Source organism: Piliocolobus tephrosceles, chromosome 16, assembly GCF_002776525.5.
Source record: "Piliocolobus tephrosceles isolate RC106 chromosome 16, ASM277652v3, whole genome shotgun sequence".
NCBI classification, from domain to species: Eukaryota; Metazoa; Chordata; class Mammalia; order Primates; family Cercopithecidae; genus Piliocolobus; species Piliocolobus tephrosceles.
This window is the reverse complement of record NC_045449.1, coordinates 30,690,695-30,704,901: the sequence shown is the minus strand read 5'-3', so window position 1 is coordinate 30,704,901 and position 14,207 is coordinate 30,690,695. Positions and strand designations below refer to the sequence as shown.

The 14,207-nt window shown below is 39.0% G+C and overlaps 1 protein-coding gene across 14 annotated transcripts in view; it reads right to left on the bottom strand.

Moving 5' to 3' along the window:
* SYNRG (synergin gamma) overlaps positions 1-14,207 on the bottom strand; it is a 98,281-nt gene that overhangs the window by 60,030 nt on the left and 24,044 nt on the right. For 7 of the 14 annotated variants that reach the window (XR_002730076.2, XM_023204716.2, XM_023204718.2 and 4 more), the window contains exons 5-9: positions 12,587-12,692; positions 11,912-12,023; positions 5,817-6,119; positions 4,053-4,286; positions 3,008-3,085 (exon numbers count right to left, since the gene is read on the bottom strand). Coding sequence is in view for 13 of the 14 variants with exons in the window: in XM_023204716.2 (XP_023060484.2) it covers positions 3,008-3,085; positions 4,053-4,286; positions 5,817-6,119; positions 11,912-12,023; positions 12,587-12,692 (833 nt within the window). In the remaining variant the exon portion in view is untranslated. The remainder of the gene's footprint in view (positions 1-3,007; positions 3,086-4,052; positions 4,287-5,816; positions 6,120-11,911; positions 12,024-12,586; positions 12,693-14,207) is intronic. The other 7 variants (XM_023204728.2, XM_023204725.2, XM_023204727.2 and 4 more) reach the window with 3 other exon arrangements.

The window sequence follows — 14,207 nt, the reverse complement described above, 5'->3', positions numbered from 1 at the left end:
TCAAAAAAAAAAAAAAAAAAAAAAAAAAATACATATTTTGACTAGAAAGTATACGTGCATGTATGTTTGGAAGGAAGAGGGAGAAAGTAATACAAACTGGCAGAAAATGGATAAAACTCCAAAATATACCAAGATCTAGATTTCGTTTGTTTGGCTTGAGGACAGAGAAAAAGAAAAGATACAAACTGTCTAACAGGCATTTGGAAGAAAAGTCATTATTTTTATGTACAGTTGAATTGTACATACGATTTTGGTAACAATCAGCCTTTTGTCATTATAAGTAGTATCAGAAAATGCATTTGAATGAAAACTATAAAACATTAATACAAGAAATTGAAGGGGACATAAAAAAGTAGAGAAATATTCCATGTTCACGTTTTGGAAGAATCAATGTTGTTAAAATGTCCACAGTACCCAAAGCAATGGGTAGTACAGATTCAATGCAATCCTTATCAATACCAATTACATTCTTCACAGAAACAGAAAACATAATCCTAAAATTTATATGGTACCACAAAGGACCTAGAATAGCCAAAGCCATTCTGAGCAAAAAGAACAAAACTGGAGGAATTATAGTACATTACCGTACACTACCTGACTTCAAATTATACTACAAAGCTATAGTAACCAAAACAGCATAGTAATAACATAAAAACAGACACAGAGACCAATGCAACAGAACAGAGAACCCAGAAATAAATCCACACATCCACAGCGAACTCATTTTTCAGAAAGGTGCCAAGAACATACATTGGGAAGGGTCTCTTCAATAAATGGTTCTGGAAAAACTGGATATCCATATGCAGAAGAATAAACCTAGACCCCATCCCACACAAAAAACAAAACTCAGATTGAAATGAATTAAAGACTTTTAAATCTAAGACCAGAAACTACGAAACTACTAAAAGAAAACTTAGGGAAACTCTCCAGGACATTGATCTGGGCAAGATGTCTTGAGTAATAACCCAAAAATAATGGCAACCAAAGCAAAAATGGACAAATGGGATCACATCAAGTTAAAAAGCTTTTGCACTGCAAAGGAAACAATCAAAAAATGGACAACACACAGAACGGGAGAAAATATCTGTAAACTATCCATCTGACAAGGGATTAATAACCAAAATATATAAGAAGCTCAAACAACTCAATAGAAAAAAAAGCTACCAATCTGATCTTAAAATGGGCAAGACAACTGAACAGGCATTTCTCAAAAGAAGACATGCAAATGGCAAACAGGTTTATGAAAAGGGGCTCAACATCACTGATCATCAGAGAAATGTCAATCAAAACTACAATGAGATATCATCTCACCCCACTTAAAATGGCTTTTATCCAAAAGACAAGCAATAACGAATGCTGGTGAGGATGTGGAAAAAAGGCGACCCTCATACACTGTTGGTAGGAATGTAAATTAGTATAGCCACTATGGAGAACAGTTAAAAGGTTTCTCCACAGTGGCTGTACTAATTTATAAGCCAAGATTCAAAAGCAACCTAAGTGTCCGTTGACAGACACTTTATCAAATGGATAAAGAAAATGTGGTACATATACACAATGGAGCAAAATTGAGCCATAAAAAAATCGAGATCCTGTCATTTCCAACAACATGGTTGGAACTGGAGGACATTATATTAAGAGAAATAAGTCAGGCATAGAAAGACCAACTTCACATATTCTCATTCATTTGTGGAAGCTAAACATTAAAACAACCGAACTCATGGAGACAGAGAACAGAATGATGGTTTCCAGAGGCTGAGAAGGGTAGTGGGGAGGGGGGAATAATGGGGATGGTTAATAGGCATAAAAATACAGTTGGATAGGAGGAATAAGATCTAGAATTTGATAGCACTACAAGGTAGCTACAGTCAACAATAATTTGTGCAGCATACTCATTTGTGTATAATCTTACTGATCAGATGTTTAAAATTATTTCGAATACTTCATTAAAATAATTATTTTATTATAAGAAAAAAATAACGAGTATAATTGGAATGCTCATAACACAAAGAAGTAAGACATGCTTGAGGTAATGGATACCCTATCTACCCTGATGTGATTATTACATATTGTATGTCTGTATCAAAATATCTCATGTACTCCATAAAAATATACACTTATGTAGCCATAAAAATTAAAAATAAATTTTTTTTTGTTTAAAGAAGAAAATGCACTTTAAGGATTTTCTTTTCTTTTTTTTTTTTCTTTTTAGCTCAGCAGTAAAGACACATGTAAAGAAAAAGTAGGCTGGGTGCAGTGGCTCACACTCGTAATCCCAGCACTTTGGGAGACCAAGGCAGGCAGATCACTTGAGCCCAGGAGTTTGAGACCAGCCTGAGCAACATGGTGAGACCCCGTCTCTACAAAAAAATACAAAAATTAGCTGGGCGTAGTGGCACGCACCTGTAGTCCCAGCTAGTAGAGAGGCTGAGGTGGGAGGATTGCCTGAGCCAAGGCTGCAGTGAGCCAAGATTGTGTCACTGCACTCCAGCCTGGGTGACATAGTAAGACCTTGTCTCAAAAAAAAAAAAAAAAAAAAGTAAACACTATCCTTCACATCTTCCAATGTGAAAAAAAAGATCCCACATGGTCTTTTATTTCATATAGTATTACATGACAAATAAGTCATAGAAACACTATTTTTAAAAATATAAACTAAGAATTCAGAAAATGACATTAAATATTTTAGTAACATTCTTGGTACGTTATTAATTGCTGAACTAAATATTTGATAATGTCCATTAAAGCATAATAAATCTAAGTGAGCTTTTAGAAATGAAAGTATGATGGCTGATAAAACATTAAAACTGTTCTCCTTCATTTATATAGTTATTCCATACATGAGGCAGTCTTATGAAACAGGACATTTATTTAATTTCTGTACTCTTTCAGAAAAAAAGAAAAGTCACAATTCCACCCGCATATTTTGTAACTACGACAGTAAATATTTACAACTACATTTACAATATATAAAGCAAAATATCCAGATGGGAATCCTGAGCTTTTTTACCTGGAACCAAACTCTCATTGTAAATCCAAGGAGGCATTCTGGGCTGAGCAGGATCCTGTGAGGGAAATACTCCCACACCTAGAAGATGAGAAACATCAATGTATACAGTGGTCCATGGAGAAGATGGTGAAATCACACTGAGTCATGTTTTTTTATAAAGAGCACTGGCTGGAGACACTAAAAAAAGTCACCAATACAATTAAAATATTTGGTCCCCCCTGCCCCAGATTCAGAATAAAATATTTGGTTTCTAAGGAACTCTTGTACGTTAACTATGTCCTAAAGAGTAAATTATACAAAATCTAAAATGTATCAATTCAATACTCTAAATCATATAAGCCTTGCACCATTTAACATGTATTACAAATTAAGGGAAAAAAAATGATAGATGATAGTTTAAAATTATGTATCTAAAAATATTTAACTGTCCAAGCTTTACTTGCAGTTTTTACTAGTGCTTCTTTGCAAAGTTTCATTCTTTTTTTTTTTTAAATCTACATATGATACAGATGTTTTAAATACACAGGACTTTTGGGGGCTTTTTGTCCAGTGAAATAGCCTCCCAAAAGTTTGCCTCCTAGGCTGCCCACATTCTAATTCATTTCTGAGGGTTGAATTTATAAAATTTAGATATTTTAGGCAGTGGTGCATATGATTTATTGTAGACAAAGCAAGACTATATTCTCATTGGTGACTTTTCCAGTTACATTTTAACTTTTCAACCTTTATGGAAGAAGACAAAGTATAAGTGGAAAAAAAGAGAGTTTTTAAAAAATAAAATGAAAGAAAATTTTAAATCAGAAATGATTCCAATTAAGAAAACCAGTTATCAAAAACATTTTTAAAAAGGAGTAACAGTGTGTTGAAAGAATTCAGAGCAAAATCTTAGGGGTTAATTGGAGAAAGGAATGCATTAAATATATTTCAAGCAAAATTTCGATTAGCAAAATCAAGCAGCATTCATTTGAAGATTAATGCTTAAGGTGTTAGCATTTGAGCAACGTTTGGTTAAACAAGTTTTTTGTTGAATGTTTCACGAGCTCACCACTCTCTTCAATTGACAGGTTTTGATCTGAAGTCTTTTCTGCCTCTGCAGTGGTGGTACCACTTACACATCCATCTACAGCACCCCCGTTACTGGCCGTTAAACTGGGATGGCTCTTACTGGAACCTGGGCCTAGGGCTTTGTGGCCAACTTCAGAAGTATTTAATTTAATTTGTTCCTGCCCAGATGTACTTATATCACAAGATACTAGGAACTTCTCCTCCAAGGAAGGGCCTAAACAAACAGCATGAAGGATTATTTGTATATAACTGTATATGGGTATATGTCTAATCTTTTCAACATCCATCTCCACCCCCATATTCTTTTCTTTTCTTTTCTTTTTTTTTTTTTTTTTGAGACAGAGTCTCACTCTGTCACCCAGGCTATCTCAGCTCACTGCAACCTCTGCCTCCCAGGTTCAAGCGATTCTCCCGCCTCAGCCTACTGAGCAGCTAAGATTATAGGCGCCCACCACCAAGCCCAGCTAATTTTTGTATTTTTAGTAGAGACGGGGTTTTGCCATGTTGGCCAGGCTGGTCTCGAACTCCTGACCTCAGGTGACCTAACCACCTCAGCCTTCCAAAGTGCTGGGATTATAGACGTGAGCCACGGTGCCCAGCTCACTTCCATATTCTAAAGGGAGGCCCTGCCACATATAATGTAAACACTGTGGCTAGGCACCGTGGCTCAAGCCTGCAATCCCAGCACTTTGGGAGGCCAAGGCAGGCAGATCACAAGGTCAGAAGTTTAAGACCAGCCTGACCAACATAGTGAAACCCCATCTCTACTAAAAATACAAAAAATTAGCCAGGCATGGTGGCAGGTGCCTGTAATCTCAGCTACTCGGGAGGCTGAGGCAGGACAATCACTTGAACCCAGGAGGCAGAGGTTGCAATGAGCTGAGATCACGCCACTGCACTCCAGCCTGGGTGATACTGCAAGACTCTGTCTCAAAAAAAAAAAAAAAAAAAAGTAAACGTTGAAATAATTCAATTATTGCACATTTGTATAGGACTTGAGAGACTATTAGAGATTTTAGAGAATGTAAACATAATTATCTACTGTGATTCTAAAGAATTCTATGAGACAGTAGGTGGAAGAGTATAGTAGAAGAAGGAGCACTACCTTTGAAATCTAACAACCTACATAAGATAACACTTTCACTAACTCCTAGGAAGGCCTCTGGCCAGTGACATCATCGTCATCTCTTGGTCTGTTTCCACGTCCATCAAATGAGAAAGTATGGACTGAGTACATGTCTGCCAAGATCCCTCCCAGCACCCTGTCTCAAGCCAGGATGTGTAGCTGTCTCTATTCATTTTATAGATGACAAAATCTAAGGCACATCAAGGACAAACTGATAGTAAATGAACAACCCGGGCTTCTGCCCCCAAGTGCCCTGTCACTGAAGCTGAAAGAGTACTTTCTAAAGAAGCCTTTCCTAGCTCCTTATTCTTAAGAAAATGATATTGGTGAATCTCCCAAACAACAATCTTCCAGAAAAATCAGAAGATTTCTTTTAAAGTTATAAGGCAGTTTAAAGTGCTCCTACTTGAGGAGCAAAAGTTTTAAATCACCTTTCTGGAATGTGAAGACTCCAGAACTTAAAAATCTAAAACACTTGTTTTGTTGAATTTCAACAGCGGTCATACATTCATGTACATGTTTATTTGCCAACATCACTGGATTATTCTACTTATGTAACAAAAATAAGTTATCCCAGGATATCTTAAGAATATTTTCATTAATAATGCTAAGAGTTACCTGCTTTTGGTACACTGTGTGAGGCTGAAGCAGCAGAGAAGTAAGGAATTTGCCCAGGGACACTATGTAAGGCAAAAGGCACTGGACTGTGACCTGGAGGGAGAGGCTGTGTCCCAGCCTTCTGTGTATGCAACTGGCCAAGTGGGGTGGAGGGGTGGAAAGACTGAAAGGGCTGGGACGTGGAAGAAGGCCCACATGGGGGAACTTCAACAGGTCCCTGCATAAAGTCACTGAATTCTTCTTCATCAAGAAAGGCAGGTGATGGGGAGACAGTTTTAGTAGAATGAGATGATGTGGGGCAATCTGCAAAATGGAAAATGGCAATGAAACACACAAAAATGGAAACCAACAGAGAAAAAGGAATTAAGATGTAGTACAATTCCAAAAGAATATATTGAAACATAAATAGGGAGGTGAACAAGAAATAACAAGTAACAATAGTCAAATGGAATTATATGATGCATGTAAAACACTTTGATGTCTATTTATACACAATTTTATGTCTTTCTAAAGGGGAATTTTAATAGCTATTTTGCATTTGGTTCAAAAAAGGCAAAATTAAAAATGTATGTATCTACTGATTTATTTTAGAGACAGGACCTAGGCCAGAGTGCTGTGGCATGCTCACAGCTCATGATCATAGCAGCCTCAAACTCCTGGGCTCAAGCAATCCTCCAGCCTCAGCCTCCTGAGTAGCTAGGAATATAGGCACATGCCAGCATACCCAGTTAATTCTTCCTTTCTTTTTTTTTCATAGAGATGGTGTCTCACTATGTTGCCCACGCTGATCTCGAGCTCCTGGCCTTGACAGTCTTTCTTTCATTAGATTAATAATTTTTCCCCTGAGACCACTGATGCTTTACATCAAAGTGATGATTATTTTTGAAGTCGAAATGATCTGTTTATCTAGATAATATTATCTCAAACCAATACACATCAGATGTAAGAAAACCTACCTATATAGTGCTGAATACATTTTGGACAGATATATACCATGATGACTAAATTTCATTATTTATTAAGAAATTCAGTAAGAAATAATGCACAATACAAACTTGTAATTTTTGAAATATCATGCTTGATCCACACACTTGCATAGATCATATTTCAGTAAAGTTACCATATGAGGAATAAAAATTACAAAAGAACTTTTTTTTTTTTTTTTTTTGAGATAGAATCTCTCTGTGATGCCCAGGTTAGAGTGCAATGGCATGAGCTCAGCTCACTGCAACCTCTGCTTTGTTCCCCAGGTTCAAGAGATTTTTCTGCCTCAGACTCTTGAGTAGCTGGGACTACAGGTACGCACCACCACGCCCAGTTAATTTTTGTATTTGTGTGTTTGTGTGTGTGTGTGTGTGTGTGATGGAATCTTGCTCTGTCACCCAGACTGTTGCTCTGTCCCCTGGAGTGCAATGGCGTGATCTTGGCTCACAGCAACCTCCGCCTCCTGGGTTCAAGCAATTCTTTTCTGCCTCAGCCTCCCAAGTAGCAACCACCACGCCCGGCCAATTTTTGTATTTTCAGTAGAGATGAGGTTTCACCACATTGGCCAGGCTGGTCTCGAACTCCTGACCTTGTGATCTGCCCGCCTCCACCACCCAAAGTGCTGGGATTACAGGTGTGAGCCACCGCAGCCAGCCAAATTTTTGTATTTTTAGTACAGATAGGGGTTTCACCGTATTGGCCAGGCTGGTCTTGAACTCCTGACCTAAGGTGATCCACCCACCTTGGCCTCCCAAAGCACTGGGATTACAGGCTGAGACACCATGCCTGGCCAAGACAAGAATATTAAACACATTATTAAGGTGATATTTTCTTGTGAAAAGCATCAACATTAGGATATATAAGGTGCTAAATCAAACAACAACAGTCAATTTAAGAAAGTAAACCCTGCCTGAAGACTACGACTACCTTTAAAAGATTTTTGGCACTAAAGGATATAAATGTCACTGTGGCTTTTTATTATTAAATGTAAAATTCACTTATGTAATGAACCTGCTCGACTGGGGCTACATTTAACATGAAGCTCTTTAACAATACTATTTTATTGTTGCATCTTTACATGTATTATTGTTACTACTACTATTATTATTATACTATTGTTACTACTACTATTATTATTATTATTTGAGACTGGGTCTCCCTCTGTCAACCAGGCTAGAGTACAGTGGCATGATCTCAGCTCACTGCAACCTCTGCCTCCCAGGTTCAAGTGATTCTCGTGCCTCAACCTTGCAAGTAGCTGGGACTACAGGCGCCCACCACCATGCCCGGCTAATTTTTGTATTTTTAGTAGAGACAGGGTTTCACCATATTGGCCAGGCTGGTCTCGAACTCCTGAATTCACATGATCTGCCCGCCTTGGTCTCCCAAAGTTTTGGGATTACAGATGTGAGCCACCACGTCTCACCTTCTTTGTTTTGTTTTTGTTTTTGTTTTTCTGAGATGGAGTCTAGCTCTGTCACCCAGGCTGGAGTGCAGTGGCGCAATCTCAGCTCATTGCAGCCTCTGCCTCCCAGGTTCAAGCAATTCTTCTGCCTCAGCCTCCCAAGTAGCTGGATTACAGGTGTGCACCACCACGCCTGGCCCCACATTTTTTTTTTTTTTTTGAGACAGAGTCTTGCTCTGTTGCCCAGGCTGGCGTGCAATGGCATGATCTCTGCTCACAGCAACCTCCACCTCCTGGGTTCAAGAGATTCTCCTGCCTCAGCCTCCTGAATAGCTGGGATTACAGGCATATGCCACCACACCTGGCTAATTTTGTATTTTTAGTAGAGATGGAGTTTCTCCAGATTGGTGAGGCTGGTCTCGAGCTCCCGACCTCAGGTGATCCGTCCACCTCGGCCTCCCAAAGTGCTGGGATTACAGGTGTCAGCCACTGCGCCCAGCCTCCCCACATTTTAAATTATTTTGAATTGCTTTAATATGACTAAAGTCTATTGTCACAATAAGTAGTCTTTTTTTACTTCACTGACTTGAAGCTTAGGAGTAGTCTTTTTTTTTTTTTTTTTTTTAAGAAGTGGCTCTCATTTGAAAAATGGAGACCCTGCATACTTCTTTCCTCTCTCTAGGATCAATGAAATAAAACCTGGATGCATTAAAAGTTCTAAGAAAGATGCAAAATATACAAAATTATTGCCTTAATTAAGTTTGTTTTAAAAAGAAAAAGCCCTGGCCGGGCGCGGTGGCTCAAGCCTGTAATCCCAGCACTTTGGGAGGCCGAGACGGGCGGATCACGAGGTCAGGAGATTGAGACCATCCTGGCTAACCCGGTGAAACCCCGTCTCTACTAAAAAATACAAAAAACTAGCCGGGCGAGGTGGCGGACGCCTGTAGTCCCAGCTACTCGGGAGGCTGAGGCAGGAGAATGGCGTGAACCCGGGAGGCAAAGCTTGCAGTGAGCTGAGATCGGAGCCTGGGTGACAGAGCGAGACTCCGTCTCAAAAAAAAAAAAAAAAAAAAAAAAAAAAGAAAAAGCCCTCCCACATTATATTCCAAGCCTCCCAACAATTACCAAGACTGGATTTAGGTTCTCAATTTGGGTTCCCAGCTACTTAAAATATTTTTTAAATGGACCCTGACTATTTACTTGGGATATACTATAATGACCAAACCAATGTTTCTTTGCATTTGGCTAGAATGTGTGAATTCTATGTGGAATATATTTTGGCCCATACCAACTCTAGCAGCTAATGTATATGATTAAAAAGAAGTATAAAAGTTATATGATGGGCCAGGCACAGTTGCTCACACCTGTAATCCTAGCACTTTCGAAGGCTAAAGCAGGTGGACTGCTTGAGCCCAGGAGTTTGAGACCAGTCTGGGCAACATGGTGAAATCCCGCCTCTACAAAAAATACAAAAATTAGCTGGGTGTGGTGGTATGCATCTGTGGTCCCAGTTACTCGTGAGGTTGAAGTGGGAGGATTGTCTGAGCCTGGGAGGTCATGGCTGCAGTGAGCTGTGATCATGTCCCTGCACTCCAGCCTGGGCAATAGAGTGAGACCCTGTCTCAAAAAAAAAAAAAAAGTTATATGATCAATATAGTTCGTATATTCAGTATTCAGTATTTTAGATAAACAATCTATAAAGAGAAATTTAAAAGGTGCCTTTGGTGGTAGAATGGCTGGAAACTCTTTTTATAAATACTTTACGACTAAGTTTTTGGTTTTTTGTTTTTTTTCAGATGGAGTCTCACTCTTTCGTCCAGGCTGGAGTGCAGCGGCGCAGTCTTGACTCACTGCAGCCTCTATCTCCCAGGTTCAAGCTATTCTCCTGCCTCAGCCTACCAAGTGACTGGGATTATAGGCATGTGCCACCATGCCCAGCTGATTTTTTGTATTTTTAGTAGAGATGGGGTTTCACCATGTTGGCCAGGCTGGTCTTGAACTCCTGACTGCCTTTCTCTCCTTTTCCTAACCTCCAGCCTAGGTCCAGTTTTAGTATTAACTTCCAATATATATTCTTAAATTACTTCTTGACTAGCTTATTCAACTTATAATTTTCATTTTTAGGTATGTTTTTCCTTTCTAATCTCAGCCTGATTGCTAATATCTATTTTCTTTTCAATCTTGTATATTTTATTTTGGGGCATACTTTTGGAATGGGAATCTTAAGTGAAATTAACAGAACAGAGTAAAGTTGTCCCGGAAAATCAAGAACTGGTTACTATGCCAGTGATTAGTCCTTCTTGATATCAACCATGAAAGGTACTATACAAGAGTTCAAGATAAAATTTATCAGTGTAACATTTTCCAGCAGAAGGTAGTACTTTCTTGGCTGGCTAAATGATTTATGAAAACTATTCACCTATTAGGTATGTTTTCTTGAAATCAGCTGATAAAATGTCAAAACGTTGAATTTTTGTGATGGAGTCTTGCTCTGACGCCCAAGCTGGAGTGGGCAGTGGCATGATCTCGGCTCATTGTAACCTCCGCCTCCCGGGTTCAAGTGATTCTCCTGTCTCAGCTTCCCAAGTAGCTGGGAATACAGGCACGCACCACCATGCCCAGCTAATTTTTTTTTTTTGAGACGGAGTCTCACTCTGTCGCCCAGGCTGGAGTGCAGTGGCCGGATCTCAGCTCACTGCAAGCTCCGCCTCCTGGGTTTACGTCATTCTCCTGCCTCAGCCTCCAGAGTAGCTGGGACTACAGGCGCCCGCCACCTCGCCCGGCTAGTTTTTTGTATTTTTTAGTAGAGAGAGGGTTTCACCGTGTTAGCCAGGATGGTCTTGATCTCCTGACCTCGTGATCTGCCTGTCTCCGCCTCCCAAAGTGCTGGGATTACAGGCTTGAGCCACCGCGCCTGGCCTATTTTTGTATTTTTAGTAGAGACAGGGTTTCACCATGTTGGCCAGGCTGGTCTTTAACTCCTGACCTCAAGTGATCCCACCCGCCTCAGTCTCCCAAAGTGCTGGGATTGCAGGCATGAGCCATGGGGCCTGACTTGAAATGTTGAATTTTTAAAAATAATGTGGTAACAATTATGCAAATACAAGACTCATTTCAACTGCCAAATGTTCAAAAGAACAACCAAACGCCACTCCCCAATCCCTTTACCTTGCTTTCTAAAACAGGCAAATTTCTTTTTGCTTACGTGACAACAAATGATGATAAAAATTATAAAGAAATGCATTAGAGAAACTAAAATTTCAAGTAGAGCATTATTACACCCATGATTTTTAAAAACGAGTCATTTTAAGAATTTATAAGTTTAATCACATTAAGTAATGAAATCAGAACTAGTTCATAAAATTACTATAAAACAATGAACAATGGTAAACTCATTTATTACATTTGCTCTGATTGAATAGATTTTACTAATGTTAATATATTTATGTACAGAAAACTTACAGGTGAAACTGTCGTACTGACATTTAATTAGAAGACAAAGAGGTTTTTTCCCTCCCAAGACAGTTGTTATCCAGACCAGAGCTCTTAAGCCACTGCACATTTGAGAACATCTAATTCTGTATTTAGCTTGAAGGAAGAGTTCTGCATTGACTTTTCACACACACATATAATGGCGAGGTAAAGAAACAGGGACTACATAAATCACCTTTCAAGAAAAGAAAAATGTAATGCCTCTTAAAACTACCTGGTTTCTTGGGGTGCGATGCTGGAGTAGGGTGCATTTTTGCATCTCTGGAAAACCCATCTAAATTTCCTTTTATGGCTTCCAAAGCATCATCTCTACTCTTCTCTCCTGTCTAAGAAACAACAAATATATGTATATTTCTTTACTTATCCCTCACTCTATCCTAAACCCTCCCAAATTAAGAAAAGCACAGATATTCATCTACTTCCAATATTTTTACCACATACTTCTGATGATAAATTCTCCAAGTCAGAAAAACAGGTAAATGATTAAACAATGACACTCTACAGAAAATAAAAACATTACAAGGCCAATGTATAAATACTTCAGGATAGACCTGTTTGATATTAAGCGTCCTGTGAAGGCTCTAAGAGAAATATGAAATATCACTGAATTCAGGATTACTGCTTTCCAAGAAAAAGATTACAAATATTGCCATGATACTAAAAAAGAGTTGAGAAGATAATGGCTGATACCCTATTCTCATCAATAACAGTGTATCTTCACAGAAAATGAAAAATCCTTCACATTAGGAATCAGATAAACCGAAATGAGAAGAGTCAATCACAGCCTCAGCTTGGGCTGGTGCCCCAGTGACGACATCCACTCAATGAGTGGGAAGAGGCACATTCAGGGTGTGTATGTTCTGGGTGAAGAGAAGTAGTGAAATATTACCTTGGGTTTCACACTGCTCAAAAGTCTCAGCTTTTGCTTCTGCTCTTCAAACTGGCGTCTTTTTCTTTCTTCTTCTAAGAGTTTTTGCTGCTGTTCAAATCGTTTCCTGAAGGAAAAATGACCTAATAAAAAACAAGCTCCCAGGATTATACACTGTGTTTTATATTCAGATTTCTAACAGTTTCAGCAATATCATGTTGCACTTCTAGAAGTGTAAATTTCATTGCTAAATATCTAGTTTTCTTATGACAATCCTGTTTCCTCACTATATTAATTCCAAAATATTTGACATGAGTCTAAATAATGATTTACCTAAATTATGAATATGAATTTATTTCTCATCTAATTTGCAAGAGGAGGAAACAAGCTTTTACATACAAAAATATTCTCAAAAAACAGGCAGACAAACGTAAGAACACACTTTGCTCTGCATATTAAACAAGAACCTGCTTAGGAAGGCAGTGTCATACAGGAGAAAGAGTAATGATCTGCGAATCAGGAGGCCTGACTTTGGGTTCAGGCTTTGCTGGTAACTGTGTGACCTGGACTGACAAGTTGTTTCATTTTCCTGGACTTCACTTTCTCTAGATATAAAACAAGAGGGTTGAATTAGAGGATCTCTAAGGTCCTTTTTGACTCTAAACTTATAATAATGGTATTTTAAAGAGGCTTTTTTGTTTTTGTTTTTAAATAGAGTCTCACTCTATAACCCAAGCTGGAGTACAGCGGCATGATCACGGCTGACTGCAGCCTCAATCTCGGGGCCCAGGTGATCCTCCTGAGCAGCTGGGACTACAGGCATGAGCCACCAAGCCTAGCTAATATTTTGCATTTTTTGTAGAGACAGGGTTTCACCATGTTGCTCAGGCTGGTCTCGAACTCCTGGGCTCAAGCAATCTGACGGCCTCAGCCTTCCAAAGTGCTAGGATTATAGGCATGAGCCACTGGGCCAGGCCTTAAGAGTTTTTTTTTTTTTTTTTTAATTTTTTATAAATTTATTATTGACTAAGGTAGTCAGAATTACTTTTTAAGTTACTCACCATACATTGTATGTTTCTTATGAATCTTTTTTTTTTTTTAATTTATTTTTATTTTTATTTTTATTATACTTTAAGTTCTAGGGTACATGTGCATAATGTGCAGGTTTGTTACATATGTATACATGTGCCATGTTGGTGTGCTGCACCCATCAACTCGTCAGCACCCATCAATTCATCATTTATAACAGGTATAACTCCCCAATGCTGAGACAGAGTCTTGCTCTGCCGCCCAGGCTGGAGTGCAGTGGCTCATCTTGGCTCACTGCAAGCTCCACCTCCCGGGTTCAAGCCATTCTCCTGCCTCAGCCTCCCGAGTAGCTGGGACTATAAGCGCCCACCACCACGCCCAGCTAATTTTTTGTATTTTCGGTAGAGATGGGGTTTCACCGTGTTAGCCAGGATGGTCTCGATCTCCTGACCTCGTGATCCGCCCACTTTGGCCTCCCAAAGTGCTGGGATTACAGGCATGAGCCACCACACCCGGCCAAGAGTTTTAAAGACAACTTTTGACTGTTTTAGTTTCAAATCTGCACTAGAGATTATTAGACAATTCTTAAGATAGATGTTATAATGTATCTTTG